Here is a 19,265-nt window from a genome sequence, read left to right on the forward strand (position 1 = left end):
CCCCATAACAAAAAAGAAAAAAAAGGTAAGGCCAAAAAGCCAAAGACATACTTAAAGCAAATTCATTTTGGTGGTCAATCATCCAAGGAAAAGATAGTGGACAGAAGTAAAGAAGAGAGTGCAAGCAAGGTGGAGTGGTTGGAAATGAGCATCACAATGAGAGCAGCAAAAGTGAAATGGGAGATTTACAAGATGGTAGTGAGACTTTCTTTGATGTATGGTTTGGAAATGGAGACCAACAGGAGCTGGAGATTTTGAAGATGCTAAGATTTTTTGTTGGGGGTGACCAACAAAAATTATCTATGAGTTAGAGACAAAGACGAAGAAGGAGGGATAGTGGGTAAAAAATTAAAAAGAAAAATTACCATTACATATGTTAGAACAGCTTTGAATTGCTTTTGAGTGAGAAGTGGATCCACGCTCTCCCAGCAAAGTGTCTCCACAGCATGTAAGAGCCATCAGATCCTGTCTGAGGCCAGATCAATCCAATAGGGCACCTTTGGGGTGTGGTGTAAGAGAAGATTCACATCATGGATGTGCAGCCAACAAATCTGCAGCAACTGTGTGACGCTATCGTAGTGGGTAGTGGACGCACACAGATCAATAAACAGTATATTGGCGCCATCTGCTGGACAGTAGTATGATCGTCACCAGCAGTTCTGACTGCATGTGACATATTCTGGACATATTACCGAAGTTACACACACACGACGTCATCCTCACGTCAGTATTTTAACACATTCATTGCTATTTTAACTCAAACACAATTTCCTTAATATCTGTAATGTAACCATTCTTCTAACAGAGGTTTTAAATTAGGTGTAGAATAAAACATCTTAATCACTAGTCACTGTCTCGAGCGCGCGCACGCGATCCGTTATTTTCCGGGTTGTGCTCACTCTGCGGTAGAGGCGGCTCTTCCTCTCCTGCAGCTGCCAGCTGACACTAACACTGAGGAGGTGAGGTCAAATTTGACTCTCTCTCTCTCTCTCTTCCTCTCTCGCTGCCCGTCAGTCTGAGAGAGAGGCTGCTAACAAGCGCAGCATCATCATCTTCATCATGGCGGATCAAGGCGACTGTACAGCTCCTGTCCACCACCCGCAACCACCGCTGACAACCAGCTGGCCAATTACCCGGGAGTCCTACGAGCTGCAGGAAGTCATAGGTTAGTGTCCGGGGATGTACTGAACGCCGTGTAACTATCGTGGAAACCCAGCCCGCGGCGGGTTATCGGAGGTGAATGACGACGAGGGCCTACCGGCTTTTTCATATGCAGCAGCCTCCCGCAACGCTTTGCAATGCGGATGTTACGAGACACAGTCAGGGACTACCGGTTCACAGCTCACGAAGCGGAGTCGGGTAAAAAATCTGGGCCGCTGCACGCGCGTGAAACTGTCACGTTCAATAAGTGGCTCCCCGGCAGGCTCCGATCACCGAGCTTGACTCCAGCTGTGCTGATTTTATGGCACGTGTCCAGTTTATTAGCAGCTGCTTAAATCACAGATGCTGCGGATCTGCGAAGGCCACGTCGTGCCGTCTGTGGTGGCAAATAACTTATTATGTCCACACGACGAGCTAAATATGCAGCTACTTAGTATTTATACAGCTAATAATAGCAGTAATGGCGATCATTAAAAACTATGGCAATAGCGGAATTGTTACTTTTAAAACAATAAAGCTTGCCCTAAAAAGTCACTCCGCCGCTGTGTTTTCTAATTATTATTTTGATTGTTTAATAAAGTTAACACGTGATCACTTAAGTCCAAAAATTCAAAAAATCCAGTTATATTAATTAGAGAAAAAAACTTTTTACATTTATCGATTCAAATGATTAACACAACTTTTCTGTTGTGGACTAATGGGTTATTGATTAATTGAGACACATGACTCAGTTTGTAAGCATAGCTTATATGTAGCTGCAGTGTGGAGCACTGGTGTAATAATATTCCATGTTGTTGTTATCCTGCAGAAAAAACAGCAGGTATCTGCATTAACCTATTGTTAATATATCAGTTAGTAATTATTTTACAAAGACATTTAAAACTTAAACCTAACTTATTTTATTGCATGAATCACCTAATGCTGAATTATATCACCTGAGACATAATACTGCTAACCTTAAATGCATAGAAGTAAAGCAGAGGGAAGCCATATGCATATTTTTGGCAACTGCATGCACTGTGCACATGAGCTGACAAGTCAAATCATGAGTGATAAGAAGTAGCGCCTCCGCTATGTGCAGCTGACAGTGATGAGTAAGTGAGACCCCCCCCCCACCACACACACACACACACACACACACACACACACACACCTCAACTTGTAGACAGTCACAATTGTGATGTGTTCTCTGGCGTATCTGCTTCTAACAGTTTGTAAGCAATATGTCATGTGTCACAGCATCTTGGTGTGAACAGCTCTGCTACTCCACAGCGTGGCCTGATTTGTAATGAGTCGAGTAAACAACTCATCACATTGATAAAAAAAAAAATAGAAGTTCTGTTAGGAACTAAAACAGAAAAGCTGGGAATCTGTGAGCCAGACAATCCATAAAGCTACAAACTGATGCTGAATTTAGTCTTCCAGCTGTGTGTGAAGCAATTCCCACTTGGCTCCTGTTTACTTTGTCATAGCTTCATTGTGGCTCTAATTCTCAGGCAGCGGGGCCACAGCTGTTGTGCAGGCAGCCCTCTGTACCCCCAGACAGGAGCGTGTAGCCATAAAGAGAATTAACCTGGAAAAATGCCAGACCAGCATGGATGAACTATTGGTGAGTACAATAAAAAAGGGCTGTTTTCTCAACCCAGTGTTTTGGTTTTTTTACACCACACCCGGTTCCTGTAGTACTACTTAACTTCTGCTACATATTGCTATTGTTCTCATTTATCTATTAATGCAGTTTGCATAGAAATCTTCTAACTTTCCTGTTGTTTATGCAGCTTGTTGCAGATTATTAAGATAAAGCAAGTGCCCTGAATAAATGAGATGTCCTGTATGTGAAATATCCTGTCATTTGCTTCTACCAATAGAAAGAAATTCAAGCCATGAGTCAGTGCAACCATCCCAATGTTGTCACATACTACACCTCCTTTGTTGTGAAGGATGAACTCTGGTTAGTCATGAAGCTTCTGAGTGGGGGTAAGCTTCACCTGACACGGGTGGCTTAGTGATGCATTCATGACATTCATGTGATAACATAAGTCTTAAATGCCCTTACACCGGTCTGTGTTTAATCTGATTAAAGAATAGCAGTGTATCAACCTGTGTTAATGCCTAGTTGACAAAAAGTGTTACATCTGAGAAATTTCAAAACTTATTATAAGGCCAGTTTCAGTATAATAATCCATTATAATTAATTATTATTATTTTTTATCAGGTCAGTTTAGTTTTGGTTAGACTCCAGTGGGCTTTGCTCAGTTCAGTTTTTATTAGTTTGGGTATCATCATTTGTCATTGGTAAGGTTTAATTAAGTTTTGCTTTATAGTTGGAACACTTGTAGATATTGTCCTCACAATACAACTTTGACCACACGCATGAAGACTAAACTTAACAACATTTGCTCGTCGTTTTTATTTAATTTAATTTTGTAACCGTTATATATCTCTGGGACAACAATTGAAGACCAGTGAGTTGTTACTCCCAAAAAAATAAACCAGCACGTAACTTAATTACTCTCCACAGAAAGTAATAACTCGTTACTGTACTTTCTCATTACTTTGCAAAATTACCTGAAACACAATGTTATATAATTGCCATTTAACAATATAAACCTAAGGATCCAATCCTGTACACCAACACAAATCCCTAGGTTTCTTTTAGTGTTTAATTATGAACAAAAAGCTGACAATACAACAGAAAGCTGAAAACGTAACAGTGATTCTGCTTTACAAATGTGCACAGGTAGAAAGTGAGCCTGACTGCTCATTACTGCCTTTAATACCTGTTGAAGGTCAGGCTCTGGCTGCTGGGCTGGGTTCTGCATACACTCAGGTTTATCATCGCTCTGGGTTCTTGGCTAGTTTTGTGTTAGCAGACTGTCCGTGCAGTGCTATTAGGAGCCAAAGTTACCAGTACAATGTGGTTGTTTCTTTTCTGTACACAGCTTGCACTTTACCATTGTACTCTTGCTCTTTTGTACAATAAAAATAAAAGTAATGTCCATATCTTCGCAGTAAACCACTCTGACATTTTTCCAGTACTACGAACTGAAAATCAATGTAATGTGATTGCAGTAACACCCAACAGTGGTAACTAACTAGGAAACCATAGGTTTAAATCACTGAATTAAGTAATTTCAGCTGTAAAGACAATATGATCATTCTGGCTCATTTGTTGTTGAGTACTTTAGGTAACTGTAGTGGTTTACATGTTTGCCTTAAAAGGGAAAATCAGAATCCTTTTTATTGTTATTAAACATCAGATGTTCAACGAAATTAGAAGCTGCTCCCTGCAATAAAACAAATCTAAAAATACCAAAATATACAAATATACAAACACTGAAATGTAAAATAAATTAATCACTCAACAGATTTTTGTTTCCCATTATTTTCTAAAAATTAACCATGTTTTCTTTTCTTGGCTGGCATCTTTTTAGGATCTATGCTCGATATAATTAAGCACATAAGCAAAGAAGATGATAAAAATCGAGCTTTAGAAGAGCCTATTATTGCTACTATATTAAACGAAGTTCTGGAGGGTCTGGACTATCTACACAGAAACGGACAAATTCACAGGTATTGGTTTATATCTTTTTCCTCTGTTTAATCAACATTGTTTGATTAAAAATATGAGCCGCTATCTAAAAAACCGAGTGGTAATGTTGAAAATGAACACAAATACGTTCATTCATTGGATTGTAGCTCAGCCGTGATCTGGACACTTTCTGGTTATCAAGGTCAATGTGAGTCAGACTTAACCCTCTACGACCCCCATGGGCATAGTTCTATATGGTGATGGTTAGGGCGAAATGTTAACGGGAGTGGAAGAATCAATGCTGCTCCACATGACTTTGTTGTTTGACTGCATTATTGTTTTGTTGACCTCAGGGATGTGAAAGCTGGGAACATACTACTGGGGGAAGACGGATCTGTTCAGATTGCAGGTTTGTTGAATTCTGTGTAACACTCTCTTAAACCTCTTTTTTTGGTTATTTTCACACTAAATGCATACACTGTATTTATGGTAAGATGGTGGAATTGATTTCATAGGTTGTAATAATTAACAGAGAGCAATAATGTATATTTTGAGAATCATAATTCTTTCCTAATTATTGTGTGTCAGCTTAATCAGTTACTCCATTGAAGCTGTCAGCTTTTTAATGCTGTCTGTTATATTTAATTGAAGTGACTGATTATAGCCTTTAATAAAAACAATTACAGGAATTAGAAAAAGCAGTTGACTCTGTAATAAAATAAAAACAAAATATCTGCAGGTTACCAAATAAGCACAGCAGGAAAAGCACAAGTGTAACCCGTTGAGTTAATGAGTTTCAGGGTCCTGATGTGAATGCATTATTTTGGCTGATACTGGATTCACACTATGTTGCCTGTTGTTCTTGTTCTTAAACAGACTTGTTGCAAAGCTTAGATTCACCTTGCTAGTACTGGGTTGGATGTCCTTTTCCACTCAGTAGCACCTAAATTCTGGAATAGATTCAACAATAATGCTGATATAATATCACCATACAGTCACTGCAGATTTGTCAATAATAATAATAATAATAATAATAATAATAATAATGATAATAACATTTTATTTGTAGGCACTTTTCAAGGCACTTAAAGACCGAAATCACAGTATGCACACAAATTTTGAATCTACCCTCTTTGACCAGCTCATTACATAGGCATGCATGCAGCACTCATTCCAGAGGAGATCAGCTTTTCAGACTGTAAATGGTAAATGGTAAATGGCCTGTATTTGTATAGCGCTTTTACTAGTCCCGCCTAGGGACCCCAAAGCGCTTTTACACGTCCAGTCATCCACCCATTCACTCTCACATTCACACACTGGTGGAGGCAAGCTACAGTTGTAGCCACAGCTGCCCTGGGGCAGACTGACAGAAGCGAGGCTGCCATATCGCGCCATCGGCCCTTCTGGCCAACACCAGTAGGCGGTAGGTGAAGTGTCTTGCCCAAGGACACAACGACCGAGACTGTCCGAGCCGGGGCTCGAACCGGCAACCTTCCGATTACAAGGCGAACTCCCAACTCTTGAGCCACGATCGCCCACGATCGCCTGTGACGCAGTAAACAAGCTAAAATGAAAATGAACAATTCTGATGTATTTGATGTTCAATATTTACTCTTTACCCTGCAGCAGTCACACAGGGTTTTGACACAGATTTTTAATGAGCCAATTACCATGTGTTGTTGTTCTAAAATCTTCTCTGTTGTTCTGATGCTTTTCTTTTGTTTTTACAGATTTTGGAGTGAGTGCATTTCTAGCTACAGGGGGTGACATGACTAGAAACAAAGTTCGAAAGACCTTTGTTGGCACACCATGCTGGATGGCACCAGAGGTGATGGAACAGGTGAGTCTGTTTCTGTCGAGGCAAGAGCTGATGAAAACTTTTATGTTATGTACTGGAAAAAAATGCAACTGGTCTGTTTTGGGTTTTTGTATTCTAGTCTTTTATTAACTGTTTTCTGTTTGGTTTCACTATCCTTGGTTTTTGATTATAGGTTTAGGGTTTGTTTCCATATTTTTCATCCCTTTACCTTGTGCAATATTTCCTGTTATTTTTGAGCTCTTGATGTTTTGTCCCAGAGTGGATTTTTTTAAAACTTAGCTTTGTCAGTTTGGGTTGGTTGTTATCTTCCCTCAATTTTGTTGTTTTCTGTGCTTTCCTTTATATCTTCAAGTCTGTGTTGAGCTATGTTAGTTCTTTCATGTATCAGCATTTCTTTGTTTTAGCTGGTGTTATGCTTCAGTTCCTGTTTTGCTTTTTTAGTTGTCTCTTACGTTTTGTCTTGTTTTACTTTCTCCCCAGTCTCATTGCCTTGATTGTCTACATCTGTGTCTAGTTTGCTCCAGTTGTTGTTCACTTCTCTAAACACCCCATGTGCATCAATAGCCAAGTGTTTTCTTTTTTTTTTTTAAATATTTATTTATTGGTTATAACAAGTTTTACATAATACAACGTGATAAAATACGAGAATAAGAGATAAAATAATGACAAAAGACATAATCATTGAAACCAAAATAAAGCAAATCATAACGGGGGGTCAGACAGACATATCAAATTAGCACAAATTACATTTGTCTATATAGCTAAAAATCATGGGAGGATGATTATGGAAAAGCTGACCTATTATAAAGAGTGTTCTTGTGTGCTTATGCCTGTCCTTATAGCTCACTGGGTTAAGCAGGTGACCCATATGGCAATAGACCAGCGGTCCCCAACCTTTTTTGTGCTACGGACCGGTTTAATGCCCGACAATATTTTCACGGACCGGCCATTAAGGTCGTGTACAAATACAACAACAAAAATGATACAACAAAGACAAAAACTGTGGTATTTTGTAAATAATTGACACAAATTCACAGTGTAATTGTGTAACTTTATTAGCAGCGTCCTCTTGAAACATGTCCTCCTGCCCCTTAATGCTCTCTGATCGTTATGGCAACGCGTAAATATTTCTTTCAAAATAAGATACACAAGTACAACACGGGAAATGACCCAGGGAAACAGAGTTAATGATAAAAACCCTGAAAACCATAAATTATACACCCGAGCCTCAACTCTCGCGCCCGGTAACAAACGCCGGCCCGGTAAAGTTCTAGACCATATGGCCCAAAACATGTCCAGTTTTGTTTCTTAATACATAAGTTATTTTCTCCAGAGTTAATATAGATGTTAGTCCATTAAGCCACTGAGAAAGTCCTCCCTAGTACAGTATTTTCATGTACTCTTTTGGGTTGTGTTGTGTTGCTTTCTGGGCTTTTTATGTGGTTCTTGTATTTTGCTTTTAGATCTTTTCATCAGACTGCTCACTTTTGATTCATTCAGTCTGCCTTTGTTTCCTCCCTTCAACACTCCACAAACATAAAAGCAGCAGCTAGGCTGCTAACAAGCATTTGCACATCAACCCTGTGCTTCCTTCCCTTTACTGATCATTCATCCATCTTCTTCTGGTTATCCAATTCAGGGTTGCTGGGGGGCTGGAGCCTATTCCAGCTGTCATAGGGTGAGAGGCAGAGTATACTCTTGACAGGTCGCCAGTCTGTCATAGGGGCAACACAGAGAGGCAGACAACCGTTCACTCTCACACTCACACCTACAGCCAATTTAGAATCACCAATTAGCATGTCTTTGGATTGTGGGTGTAGTCAGAAAGAACCCACATAGACACAGGGAAAATGTGCAAAGTTCACACAGAACCCAGGAGGTTCTTGCTGTGAGGTGACAGTACTAACCACTGTAGCACCATGCTAGCTCTTTGCTGGCTTCCAGTGAAATTCAGATTCAGTTTATTAATCACTTACAAGGCCATACATGGCCAGGGTCATGCGCATATCACAGACCTGCTTAGACCTTGTTTTTTTTATTAAGGCCTATTAACTGTTATTTTAAATCCAACTTTTAAGGTTGGAACACATAAACTTTGAAACAGCCCTGCAGGTCAGCTGATTAAGTGGGGTTTTTTTTCAACTTCTACTGAAAACCTTTTTTAGCCTTTATTATGATTATGATATTAGACTAGAAGGTGAGGGAAGATGAGCAGTAAATGGCCTAGGACAGATTCAGACCTAGGCTTCTGCAATAGTCTATTGCGGTGGTCCCCAACCCCCGGGGCTCGGACCGGTACTGGTCCGTGAGTCGTTTGATAACGGGCCGCGAGAGTTGAGGCTCGGGTGTAAAATTTATGGTTTTCAGGGTTTTTATCATTAACTATGTTTCCCTGGGTCATTTCCCGTGTTGTACTTGTGTATCTTATTTTGAAAGAAATATTTACGCGTTGCCATAACGATCAGAGAGCATTAAGGGGCAGGAGGACATGTTTCAAGAGGACGCTGCTAATAAAGTTACACAATTACACTTTGAATTCGTGTCAATTATTTACAAAATACCACAGTTTTTGTCTTCGTTGTATCATTTTTGTTGTTGTATTTATCCGCGACCTTAATGGCCAGTCCGTGAAAATATTGTCGGGCATTAAACCGGTCCGTAGCACAAAAAAGGTTGGGGACCGCTGGTCTATTGCCGTATGGGTCACCTGCTTAACCCAGTGAGCTATAAGGACAGGCATAAGCACACAAGAACACTCTTTATAATAGGTCAGCTTTTCCATAATCATTCTCCCATGATTTTTAGCTATATAGACAAATGTAAGAACCTTAGTGTGAATGTGTTGTTTTTTGTACTGTATGTTGGGATATTTACACTTAAATATAAATGTGTGTCTTCATGCAGACTGTTAAAACACATAAAAACTGCTATACAAAAAAGTTATTATTATTATTATTATTATTATTATTATTATTATGTAAAATGTATTTGCCTGATCTTGTCTCTGCTTAATGCTTACCCTTTTTGTAATGGAATGCTGTTATTTTTGACATGACAACCAATAGCAGTATTGCCTTAACATAAAGCCCTTAAGCATTACTTTGGTATTACATGGTACTGTAATTCTGTGTCTGCAGGTTCGGGGCTATGATTTTAAAGCAGATATATGGAGTTTTGGAATTACAGCAATTGAATTGGCGACAGGCTCTGCCCCCTATCACTGCTACCCTCCCATGAAAGTATGTGTTCATTCAGTGTTATTTAATCAGTTTTGTAACATATACTGGTGCTGGCAAAGAAAAAAGAAAAGGAAACTGGCCATAAACCTTGATAAACCTTCTCCTAAATAAACGTCTTTGAGGTTTTCTTACTAATGATGAATTTTATGTGGAAAGAGAGCAGTTTGGCTTGCTGCTCTTTCTGTAAATCTAAGAACTAATAAACAGGCAGCGTTTCATCTAAGAGATACTCATCTTTATGTTCCACAACATTTCCCACAGTTTCCTGCTCTTAGTTTCTTTTCCTCATCTACAGATTTTGTACTGGTGGTGAAATGTGTTGGCAGTTATGACCACTTCTGTTGTCTTTTCAGGTTTTAATGCTTACCCTTCAGAATGATCCACCCTCTCTAGAGACAGGTGTTGAGGACAAGGAAACTTTAAAAAAATATGGCAAATCATTTAGAAAGCTAATATCTATGTGCCTTCAGAAGGATCCTGTCAAAAGGTTAGCAACATGTTTATGTATCAGGCAAATATGTCAATGGAGAGAGCTGATGCAATTATTGGTCAGTAAAATGACCCAATCGTGAGTAACATTCAGTAACTGTAATGATGCTTTTTCTTTGTTTGTTGTATCTCTAGGCCTACAGCCGCAGAGCTTTTGAAGTGCAAATTCTTCCAAAAGGCCAAGGTATTTGTCTCATCTCACTATCTTTTATTATTATTGCTGTCCGTTTGGATTTATGCCAGCGACGAGTCAGATATACATGCAGTGAATGCTTTTTTATGCATTTTTGATGTTTATACTTACTTGGATGAATCAGCAATGACATAAAACATAACCTAGCTACTATTATTTAATATATATGAGAAATAGTAGTATTATTGCTATTATATAAATTATTATTAATAATATTATTATTCAGAATGGAGTACATTTTGGGCATAAAGTTTAAATGTTGCTCTCTTATAATAAGCACTGTGTATTCCTGAAATATTTACTATAATAGTGATTAGTTAAGTAGTTAAATGGTGAATAGCCAAAATCTTTATAGCAAAGTTATAAGATTACAAAATCCTTTTTTTCCAAGTAGATTAGCAGTTAGAGTAATAGTCTTTTTAAGGTCATTTTAATTTTGTGAAGAGTACTGCAGCCTCATCTTGCTGTTTCTGCATAGCCAGTAACCAATTAATACCAGTGACTTAATAAATCCATTTATAGTACTGTGCAAAAGTCTCTAGCCACCCCTCCATTTTTTATGTTTTGCTTTCACAGAGCCAGACCTTCGAATACGTTTTAAACTGGTCTTGAGCGATAGTTCTCCAGCTCTCTGAAGGTCTTTCTTTCTTTAGACATGGCGGCTTTTCTCACAAATTTTTGGTCCAGTTTTTTACCTGACCATTTTCAGATGATTTTCAGATGATTTTCTTTTGTTAAGTCACTTAACACTTAACAATTCTCTAACTGAATCTACTAAAAATACCAAAGATAACGCAATTTGACGGGTATAAAATGTTACTGTTGTGTAGTGTTTCCTTAAAAAATTTCAGTAAACTGCACAAGTAAGAAATGAAAATAGAAATAACAGGTGTAGAACCTATGTACAGCAGAAAAACTGTGTAAAAGTTATATGGGGGGCATCTGTTAAACACAGTGGAGGCTCTTATCGTGCTTTCAGCCAGTGGTGTTGAGGATCTTATCAAAATTGGTTGAACTGTATATGTAGGAAAGTATCGTAAGATTTGTATCCACCATGCCTTGCCATCTGGAAAGTGTCCGTTTGACAAAAGCTTTTTTTTCAGAACGACAATAGTCCCAAACACACTGCCAAAACAGTAAAAGCATAACTGAATAGAAAAACACACAATGATCCCTTATCAGTCATGGATCCAAGGAAAAGCTTTAAATGTCCTTCAGGAATGTCCTTCTGTTTTTGCCTTATATACAGTATTTTCTTGCATGTTTGCAAATGTTTCAATAAATCGCTGTACTTATTTCCCATTTTCCTTGCAAAATATAAAGAAATAAAAGGTGTCTTAAGACTTTTGCTCAATACTTTACTTCTCACGTGTCGCACAGCCTTTGGACTTCCATCCATCTATCTTAGTTATATTTTGACCATTCTTTCACAGAACAAAGAATATCTGGTGGAGAAGCTTTTGAGTCATGCACCAAAGATTTCTCAGAGAGCGAAGAAGGTATGTTTGCGTAAACATTCCCCGTAAAATAACTCAGCTATTGACTCGACATGAGCGAATTATGGCAGCGAGGAGGAACTGACTGAAGTGTCTGTCTCCAGCAGAGTGCTGCATTTCCAGTCAACACATGCGATGCTCTGCGACTTTCTTCAGCACCTCAAACACTTTACACCCTGTTGTGTAGATTATGTAAAAATATGGGCAACTGCCACGTAACAGTCAGACGGTACAGCTGTGTGTCAGTGGTTTCATGTGAAGCTCTTTGCATGTGTCACGCCGGAGACAAACAGGGTGAAATTAATTGTTGTGGTTAGGTAACAGAAAGGAGCAGATTACTGCTCAGTTCGCTTGCTCTGTTTCCCACTGGTCACAGTTTACTGAGAGGAAGTGCAGCTTTTGGACACAGCTGATATTGACTCCACATAACATTACGCCTGGATGGCCAGGACAGAAGTGGGAACACGGGGCCATTGCCAGAAGGCAGAGTGCAAGTGAGCGTTGAGGTGGAAATTCACTGACATGGTAAAGGAAGGACATCGTAGATAACATGGTCATTTCTGTGTATGACGTCGTATTTACGCACAAACATAGCTTGGCGTCAATAGAAAGGGAGATGACTATGGTGGGTGGTATGTGGAAGTCATAACAAAGAATGCTAAATGGATATAAACAAGTGCTGCAGTACATCAGACTTTGACAGTTAAGTTTATTACAGTCATCACCTTCTAATTTAGACTGTATTTATGGTCACTGATACACAAAGTATGCAAGCTTTGGAATTGGAGCCACATTACTTTGAATTTGCACAGCAATATTTGTGCCAGTGTGAATAAAATAAATGGTATCACTTTCAGAGAGTATAAAATAGATTCTGTGGAGCCTTTTTATTACAAAGTGGTGATGCACACCAACTGAATGTGTAGTGCAATGAATGCATTTTTACATGTGTATTCCTCTTAAAAGTACAAAACAGACAGCATGCAGGGTTTATGCAGTCCAGGTAGTGTCTGATACACTTGATAGCTTTGCTTTGGGAAATGTGTGGGCTGCAGAGCCAGTGTCCTTGTTGCTTTGTCCCGATTTGACCTGCAGAGTCATCTACATTATAAACTCAGCAACCTTACCCAAAGCTTGCAGAGACAAGCAGTATTATAGAAACACTGTCATTGCAGGATGTTGTAACCTTGTGGTCTTGGTTTTGTTAGATCTTATCTAAAGACTCTCAAATCGTCTAGATTGTGTTCTCAGTGCACCTCTCTTTGATCTGTATTTTTCCCTTCTCTTCACGCCTCAGCAACCAGTTGCTCTTTTTCTAATGTTTTTCTCCTATGTGGTATTTCACTGTCAGCAAATGTGGGATTCTTCTCTGATGAAACAAGTAGTGCCTGGGTTTAAGAGACGAGACCTAAAGCCACACAGCTACTCTTTGACTCTTATAAGAAACCTGGCTTCTCCATTAACCTGCTCCAGTGAATGAAAAGGAGATGGCAGATTCTGTCACCAGCAAAGTAATTTAAGATGATAATGGAGCTAGAACATTACTCCTTTATCTAGCAAATGGAACTAGGATTCAGAAATGACTTGCGGAAATGAGAAATAGGAGAAACTGACTCTTGCAGAACATACAAACAGGCATTTGCGAGGGATTTTGCTTTATTTTAAATAGTTGTTATAGTTGTTATAAATGTTATACAGGATCATAGCCAGCCATTTAAAATGAAGGTGTTTGTGGGTCCAAAAAACAGCAGAGGGCACCCTTACACCCAGTATTGAGTGTCTAAAAGAGGAACTAGCAGGCTTTATATTAGGTTAAAGGCCAGATAAAACTAATGTGTCCTTGAATCATTGATTTGTTGCATAACAAAAAGTAACATGTGATAAGATTGGGATTTGATATCAAGTTCAGATGTATGGTCTGGTGCACAAATGATGATGCAGTACTGATTGACTTCTGCTTGAATGCTTTCTGTAGCCTGATTTCTAAAAGAACAAAAAAAACCACAGCTTTGTACCAGAGTGTGTCGCAGTGTCTGAAAACGCCGTTATGAGCGACCGCCAGCATTTTTAGATTCTGAACATACAATGTTTCTGTTCAATCTTATTTTTAGCCTACATTTTCGGTTCATTTCTCAGTATTCTTCTTTCTGTGAGTGAATGTCAGCTGGGTTTCATGTATGGCTGCCCAGTGCATTGATCTGTGTCTGTTTTGCTCAAGGACCCTGAGCAGAACTGGGGGAGTCTTGGTTCTGTGTCAGGTTTGGAAAATAAACCTGACACCACCACAAGGGTAGTGCTTCTTTAACTTTGACCCCATCTAGAGCTGGGGATTTTTTATAACTCTGCTGCCAGTGGCTTACAGTTTTGTGTGCTCCCTTCTGTAACACTGTGGTGCCCTTGTGTCTCATCTCGCATGTTGCTTCTCTTACATGCTTTAACTGTAGAAATGCAACAAATTATAGGCTTTATGTATTTAGGCTTTGATTTGCCATACTTACTGTTTTTGTCTTGTTATACTTGATACATTTTCAGTTGTATAACTACTTAACTATAACTACTATAACTACCATAGTTAAGTCATTTTTTTTTTCTCTTGTATTTATTGTGCTATGCCAAATGATACCTACTGAAATGGTATAAGCAACTGGTGAAAACAGCTAATCTAGTTCTTTCTTTCTAGTTCAGTATAGGTTTAGTCAATATATATATTTAGATTTTAGTCACATTTATCAGATCGTATAATACAGCACGTGTATGAAGGCTGCTGACTCACAGTCATGACAAGCCGGTCTCCAGAAACATATGCAACAGTGCTTCCTTGTGTTTGTGTTGACAAATGTAAGACTAAAAATAAAGATATTTTCTGCAAATTTTAATTTAGTTTTGTAAGTACACTAAATTGTTTAAGTTTGTTTTTATTTTTTTTATCTCAGTTAACTAAATGTTTTTTGCATCTATTTGGAAACATATGAGTTTATTTGTGACTATAGATGTTATATGCTAGTCAAAAAAAGAAATGCAAGGTTATGTTTGAACTACATTACTATATGCCTAAACAAGACATTTAGTATGAGTTTTTGGGCCTCCTCTGGGCGTGATGGAAGCATTCACTTGTCTGCACATGGTCTGTACAAGTGTCTGGCTCTGTTGTTGAAGAATTGCTCTCCAGTCCTGGATGAGTGCATACTGCAGCTGTGCAGTGGTCATTGATTGTGGCTGCCTCTGATGAACATGCCCACCCAGCAAGTTCCAGGCATCTTTAGTAGGAGACATATCAGGAATAAATGCTGGCCAAGGAAGTAGCTGGATGTGCTCCTGATCCAGAAAAGCTCGAGCTACTCTGGCAGTGTGGGGGGTAGGCACTGTCTTGCTGAAACAACTGCAGGGTGGGGTGCTGCTGCAAGAATGGCACAAGTACAAGTTGGAGGACCGCATTTTGGTACCTCTGTTCAGTTCTGCCAAGAACAGTCACATCAGAGACAATGCTCTCGTGGACACCGTGGAAGTGTGCAGCAGCTCAGACACACATGCCAGTATCCAACTCTCCAATAGCCCAGACTCGGTCAGATTCAGTCAGTCGTGGCATGAAGACACTGATAACAATGTTGTACATACACTGTTTTGTGTGTTTTAAGACCACTGGCTTGAAAATGCTGTAAACTGAAGCAGTTCTGCTGTGTGCAAGTTGATTTGTCTTCCATAAACAATTTAAAAATCATGCAGTTGACTAAAACCAATCGGGCAGCATATGTTTGGGTTTCAAAATGACGATGTAATGCAAAGATTGAAAACTTTTTTGCAGCAGTTGTATTTCTTTTTTTTGACTAGTATCTTTTCTAATATCTAAATCACAGGAAAAAAGGATGTTTGATTTTGTGAAGTTTGTCCTAACAAGAAAAACTTCTAAACTTTAAACTCCTTTTTTGGTTACATAATAAAGATCTTTTCAGAACCAAGCAGTACCTTTGCCACTGCAGTACCAAACATACTTAACAGACTAAATGACTTGAATGTGGCTTTGTACGTTCACCTTTCATGTCACAAATGCGCAGCCACGTTATGTAAATCACTGAGGTCAGTACTTTTATTTAAAGGTCTGTAAAAGCTAATGGACTCATGGGTAAAGCACAATGTACAGACACATGAAGTCAAAGGAGCACAAATTAATTAACATCGTGTGCTGGATGTCGTAATGCTGCAGGTCAGGAGAGTCCCCGGCTCCAGTGGCCACTTGCACAAAACAGAGGATGGAGACTGGGAGTGGAGTGACGATGAAATGGACGAGCGCAGCGAGGAAGGCAGAGCAGCGGTAAATCAGGGCAGGGTAGGTGAGACTCCACAGAGGGAGGCATTAATCAATGTGTTTACTCTTTTACAATCATCATCAGTAAAAATCATCATCAAAAGAGCCAAGATATTTTCTCGGATCAGTCTGAAACTGTAACACACTGTGCACAGAAATTCCAAATATGAGTTATTAAGGTGTTGCATGTCATGTCCAACCCGCAGATCAAACCATTATGCAACTTTCCCTTCTGTCTTAGACACTGTGCATTCCGCCCCTTCCTGATTGGTTAGTTTTTTTGGATAGCAGATGGCTTATCTCTGTGAGAGCCTGTCATGAGGTCGCTGTAATGAGCTGGAAGATAGCTGTAAGGATTTGAGGCAGGAGGAACTAGACAACTATGATCAAAGAGCCCTTTGATAAAGACTCCCAGCTTTAATGTATGATGCAATAAATAATACTCTACCGGCAGTAATGATTTACGAAAAGGGTTGTTTTTAAGGTATATATATTCTTCTTTTCAACATGGATGTGCTTTGGTTTGTTTTTTTTGCAAACTTCAGGCTTGCTGCTTTTCAGTGTAAAAAGAAAGGTGCAGGCATATGTGGATGGATTGATATATACACATACAGTCTGTGAGCAGTGTATGGCTTATATTAATTTTTTGCTCTTTGACAAACTAAAACAGAACATATAACATGATTATTCCCGTGTGTCTGACAGTAAATATGTAAAAATGTTTTTTTCCCCCCTCCAGTCACGAAGGGTCAAAGATGACGCCAAAGATGTAAGTTAGATATTCCTCTCCTACACCAATTTGAACTTGCAAAATATCTTAGAATATCTAAAAAGACAAGTTGTCATAGACAAACCGGCCATATCCTTCTGCTGCTTTACAATTCGATAAGTTGCCAAAGGGGTATTGTTATTTTTAAATTCACTTGACTGTCCTACTTGAGCTGCTGCTTGTGTAAGAATCATGAACTTACTTAATTAATGTTTATTTCTCTGCTCGCATTTTTATGCAGTTTCATTAAAAAATGCCACGAATTTGATTTAACCTGTCTCATAAAGAGAGCAAAATGCTCCTCATTGATTGGTTTGAATTGACTTTCCTCTGTTGTCTTTATACAATGAGCTCTGATTTGATATTTACCAATGATGTAATAGCATTTGCACAATTATGCCTCACATTTTGTTCCTCCTAGAATGAGGAGGATGCCAACAATGTCCCTATTGAAGGCTTGTCTATTCAGCATCCCCAGGTGAGGGATTCGGCAGCAGCATCAATTTGTCATGATTCAATGACCTTGATTCCACTGTGATTGTGTGTGTTTGTGTTCATTTCTGCGCGTGCACACTTAGAGCGTGTGTCTGTCTGTGGACGTGTCAGTGGGCGTATATGTGTGTGTGTGTGTGTGTGTGTGTATGCGTACATGGAGACGGTCGGTCTCCTGGAGGGATGCTCTCAGCAGTAATAACTCAGAGTAAATGACTGTCTGCCTGACAGTGCTAGCTCAGTGACTGGGTGTATCTCATCTGAAAACTCGCTGCCATTGTATCCCATTTTCTTTGGCTTTTGTCAGTCTGAAAATGAGCCAAAGCAGTTTGAGGTGTAGTCTTGTGTCCCAGTCAGGAATTAACTCTGACAGCTTCTTAGCAGTCATTTCCTTTCCATAATATCTCATCCTTGCCATATAAAAAGCCCATTCGTAATACGGTTTTGATGACAGTGATAGACCCTTACACAGTAAACCTTCATGTCTTGTTCCTTTTCTTCTCCCTTAAGACTTTCCCTGCTGCTGCAATGAATTTAAGACATTTTCTAGTAAAAAAAAAAAAAAGAAATCACATAGTGTGTGCACACATTTCTTGTTTATGTTCATCTTGAAGTTTGCAGAATTTCATGCTCTCTCGTGCATGCTTTATGTGACTCTTACTCCTCTCTTTCACAGTGAATGCTTTTGCCAGTCTGATGTTTAATCTGCTTCATCACCAGATATTTTCTCATGCAGGTTGAACCGTATGAGAATACACCCTTCATTCAAGGTGCTGTGAACATGGTACTACGGCTAAGGTGAGACTGAGAGACACACATACACACAAGAAAAAATCGTCAGTGAGATCTATTTTTCTAAAAGCAGTAAAAGCAAAGAAATGTGTAAATTTGTTATCTCTGAGTTTAAACAATGCAGGCTTCTAATAGACCTAATGATCTTTGGCTGCCACAGAAGGGATTTGGCTTCACTGCTGATCCCCTTATCTCATGTTGTCTTACCGCTGTAGTCAGAGGGAGGGGTGTTACACATCATTGCCTCTCGCGGTGCTCCACAATCTGCTTTCCTCCTTCCTCCCTGCGCTTATAGCACCTCACTCTTTTTGCTGCATTATTCAAGACATTGCTGTTTATGGAAATATTTCTGTGACTTAGGGCAGGCTTGCGATTTGGTCACATAATTTTGGCAGCAGGTGCGAGCTCAGTTACCTGTGTGGTGTACGGAAATGCATTTTCTATATCTTGGTCTGTATTACTCAGAATGAAACAAACAGAGAAAAGAAGTAGAGAGAATGGATGCTGAATCGGACGGACCAATGTGCATTTTTGGATAGCTGAAAGTCTCCCTCTAGCTCCCCGATGAGCCCGGTGCTGAGCACGCTCTTGCTTGAATAGGCAACTGAAGGTCTCTCCCCAGGTGTCAATTTTATTCTGTGCTTACCAGCAAAACAATATCTTGCATGCAACAGGTGGCGGCTACCTGTTCGTTGGTGAAAATTCACTATTCTAACCTGGTGGTGAAAACGTGCAGAGATTTGATGGTTTTGGCTTTTTCTGCTCTTCCATTTCACAGCTTTAAACATGAATTTAGCTTTAAATCAACTTTAAGGAAGTTACATGTGTTTTTAGTAGTACGTCATTTTTCATCAGCCAGCAAATGACATTGTGTCCACAGAGAAGAGCATTCACTGCGCTTGGTATCATTGTCTTTTTAGGTGAATTTGTGTAGTAGAGATATATGTAAAACCACGTTTGATATCTTTTGTCAGAAAAAG

General features: G+C 39.2%; 1 protein-coding gene across 2 annotated transcripts in view; it reads left to right on the forward strand.

Moving 5' to 3' along the window:
- Positions 1–857: 857 nt before the first annotated feature.
- The window catches only part of stk39 (serine threonine kinase 39), a 33,971-nt gene continuing 15,563 nt past the window's right edge, over positions 858–19,265 (forward strand). Inside the window, exons 1-14 of one of the 2 annotated variants that reach the window (XM_085134626.1) lie at positions 858–1,165; positions 2,658–2,770; positions 3,030–3,138; positions 4,596–4,734; positions 5,047–5,102; positions 6,424–6,533; positions 9,650–9,751; positions 10,105–10,238; positions 10,376–10,424; positions 11,867–11,932; positions 16,131–16,253; positions 16,972–17,001; positions 17,423–17,479; positions 18,230–18,291. In XM_085134626.1, the coding sequence (XP_084990752.1) occupies positions 1,060–1,165; positions 2,658–2,770; positions 3,030–3,138; positions 4,596–4,734; positions 5,047–5,102; positions 6,424–6,533; positions 9,650–9,751; positions 10,105–10,238; positions 10,376–10,424; positions 11,867–11,932; positions 16,131–16,253; positions 16,972–17,001; positions 17,423–17,479; positions 18,230–18,291 (1,256 nt within the window). In that variant the 5' untranslated portion in view covers positions 858–1,059. The remainder of the gene's footprint in view (positions 1,166–2,657; positions 2,771–3,029; positions 3,139–4,595; positions 4,735–5,046; positions 5,103–6,423; positions 6,534–9,649; positions 9,752–10,104; positions 10,239–10,375; positions 10,425–11,866; positions 11,933–16,130; positions 16,254–16,971; positions 17,002–17,422; positions 17,480–18,229; positions 18,292–19,265) is intronic. The other variant, XM_085134627.1, reaches the window with a different exon arrangement.

The sequence above is a fragment of the Neolamprologus multifasciatus genome, chromosome 16 (genome assembly GCF_963576455.1).
Source record: "Neolamprologus multifasciatus chromosome 16, fNeoMul1.2, whole genome shotgun sequence".
Taxonomy (NCBI): domain Eukaryota; kingdom Metazoa; phylum Chordata; class Actinopteri; order Cichliformes; family Cichlidae; genus Neolamprologus; species Neolamprologus multifasciatus.